We start from the raw sequence: 1,745 nt of genomic DNA, 5'->3' as shown, positions 1-1,745 counted from the left end.
GCGTGGTGGGGACAGCGTGACCGCGGCGTCGTCGTCCTCGCAGTGTCGGCGCTGGCGCGGCTGTACTGCGTGGAGGGCGAGCTGTCGGAGGTGGCACGGCGCGGGTCGGGCAGCGCGTGCCGCAGCATGCTGGGGGGATTCGTGCAGTGGCACCGCGGGGAGCGGCCGGACGGCAGGGACAGCGTGGCACAGCAGCTGGCACCCGAGACGCACTGGCCGGAGCTGAGCGTCCTCGTGCTGGTGGTGAGGGATGGGGTTGCCCCTGGGGCCGGGTGCTGGCCCTTGGGGGAGTGCCCACGTCCTGCGGTCCCTGTGTAGGTCAGCGGGGAGAAGAAGGCGGTGGGCAGCACGGCGGGGATGCAGACCAGCGTGGAGACCAGCCCCCTGCTGAAGGTGGGTTGGATATTTGGGAAAATTTCTGCTCTGAAAGAGCGGTGATGCGTCGGCACAGGCTGCCCGGGGAGGTGGGGCAGCCCCATCCCTGGGGGTGTCCCTGAACTGCGGAGATGTGGCACGTGGGGACATGGCCATGATGGGATGGGTTGGGTTTGGGCTTGGGGGTCGCCAGGATCTCCTCCAGTGGTTCGGTACACTGGGGCTGTGGGGAAGCAGATCCCATGGGATCCATCCCACGATGACCCCCCCCTGGTGCTCCCCCTGTAGTACCGCGCCGAGGTGGTGGTGCCGGAGCGCATGTCCCGCATGGCACGCAGCATCCGGGATCGGGACTTCGAGGCCTTCGGCCAGCTGACCATGCAGGACAGCAACCAGTTCCACGCCACCTGCCTCGACACCTTCCCCCCCATCTTCTACCTCAACGACGTCTCGCAGCGCATCATCGCCTTGGCACACCGCTTCAACGCCCACCATGGGCGCACCAAGGTGGGGCAGCCCCCCCCGCGGCCCCGTCCCACTGGCACTGTGCCCCTCTCACTGCATCCCTGTCCCCAGGTGGCCTACACCTTCGATGCTGGCCCCAATGCTGTCGTCTTCATGCTGGAGGACACGGTGGATGAGTTCGTGGAGGTGGTGAGGCGCAGCTTCCCACCCGCCTCCAACGGGGACCAGTAAGGGTGCTGTCATCTGGGACTGATGGGATGGGAATTGGGAATGGGGATGGGGGTGGAGATAGGGGCTGATGGGCTGGGTATGGGGATGGAGATGGGTATAGGGTCTGGTGGGATGGTGATAGGGATGGGGATGGGGACAGTTGGGGTGGGAATGGGAATGGGGATGGAGACAGGTGGGGTGGAAATGGGAACTGAGGCAGGTATAGGGACTGGTAGGATGGTGATAGGGATGGGGATGGGGACAGGTGGGATGGGAGTGGGGATGGGGATGGGTATAGGGACTGGTGGGAGGGCGATAGGGATGGAGATGGGGGCTAGTGGGATGGGAGTGGGGATGGATCCATGGGACAAGGACGTGGGACGGGGTTGGGGACAGCTGAGTGCCATCTGTGCTGCAGGTTCCTGCGAGGCCGGCCCGTTGGCACGGCGGTGCTGCCGGAGGAGCTGGTGTCAGCCGTGGTGGTGGAGCCGGTGCCAGGGGCCATTCGCTACATCCTGCACACCAAGGTACGGGGGGGACAGGGCCCCGACCCCAGCACTCCCTGCTGTCCCCTAACACATCTCCTGTCCTCACAGCCCGGCCCTGGCCCTCAGCTCCTGGATGACCCCAGCCAGCACCTGCTGGGCCCTGATGGGCTGCCATGCCGCTCAGCCTGAGAGCGGGGGACACTGCGA

General features: G+C 66.2%; 1 protein-coding gene across 1 annotated transcript in view; it reads left to right on the top strand.

Annotated features, from left to right (window-relative positions):
* The window catches only part of MVD (mevalonate diphosphate decarboxylase), a 2,912-nt gene extending 1,167 nt beyond the window's left edge, over window positions 1-1,745 (top strand). The window contains exons 5-10 of the mRNA XM_021408484.1: window positions 44-243; window positions 319-393; window positions 664-882; window positions 952-1,067; window positions 1,469-1,577; window positions 1,647-1,745. Coding sequence (XP_021264159.1) covers window positions 44-243; window positions 319-393; window positions 664-882; window positions 952-1,067; window positions 1,469-1,577; window positions 1,647-1,727 — 800 coding nt within the window. The 3' untranslated portion in view covers window positions 1,728-1,745. The remainder of the gene's footprint in view (window positions 1-43; window positions 244-318; window positions 394-663; window positions 883-951; window positions 1,068-1,468; window positions 1,578-1,646) is intronic.

Source organism: Numida meleagris, chromosome 10 (genome assembly GCF_002078875.1).
Source record: "Numida meleagris isolate 19003 breed g44 Domestic line chromosome 10, NumMel1.0, whole genome shotgun sequence".
NCBI lineage: Eukaryota > Metazoa > Chordata > Aves > Galliformes > Numididae > Numida > Numida meleagris.
Note: the sequence above shows the minus strand (reverse complement) of the source record. Positions and strands in the feature narration are given on the sequence as shown.